Source organism: Plasmopara halstedii, assembly GCF_900000015.1.
Source record: "Plasmopara halstedii genome assembly, contig: Scaffold_270, whole genome shotgun sequence".
Classification (NCBI taxonomy): domain Eukaryota; phylum Oomycota; class Peronosporomycetes; order Peronosporales; family Peronosporaceae; genus Plasmopara; species Plasmopara halstedii.
The window spans coordinates 1-477 of NW_020187191.1; the positions used below are offsets into that span (position 1 = coordinate 1).

The window sequence follows — 477 nt, forward strand, 5'->3', positions numbered from 1 at the left end:
AATGCCCATCAGCCCATCGTCCCCAAGCATGCGACCCTTAGACCACAACACCTCGTAGTACGATGCCTCTACAATCTTGCCAAGTTGCCTCAACGCATACTCAGAGGTGATCACACAAAACCACGATCTTAACGTCGTATACTTGTTCAAATCGCTGTGGTCGTTCGCTCGAATTCCCGTCATCCGTAAGCGATCAACCTGTTTTACAGATACAACAGCATACTGGGTATTGAGAAGTTCTGCAACAGGCAAATCGACGACACCGACAGCTTCGTCAATCGAATCCCTGGCAGTGATCTTTTCCGACAAGAAATCGCGTAAATTGCCACCCGAATAAAAGTATTTATTCTTGATCTCATGCTCCTGCCACTCACGATGCGTGCCAATCACGTTCAAATCGCACTTGGACCAAAATGGTACGAGACATCGCCTGAGCACAGGGGTGTCGTCGTTCTTCATTGGGTACTGGACAGACGT

General features: G+C 48.4%; 1 protein-coding gene across 1 annotated transcript; it reads right to left on the bottom strand.

Moving 5' to 3' along the window:
• Positions 1-37: 37 nt before the first annotated feature.
• PHALS_04876 (uncharacterized protein) lies at positions 38-459 on the bottom strand (the record flags this gene model as incomplete). The annotated part of the gene is made up of 2 exons (XM_024722601.1): positions 38-68; positions 143-459. The coding sequence occupies 2 exons, from the start codon at positions 457-459 to the stop codon at positions 38-40; spliced, it is 348 nt and encodes a 115-aa protein (XP_024573661.1).
• Between the last annotated feature and the right edge of the window lie 18 nt (positions 460-477).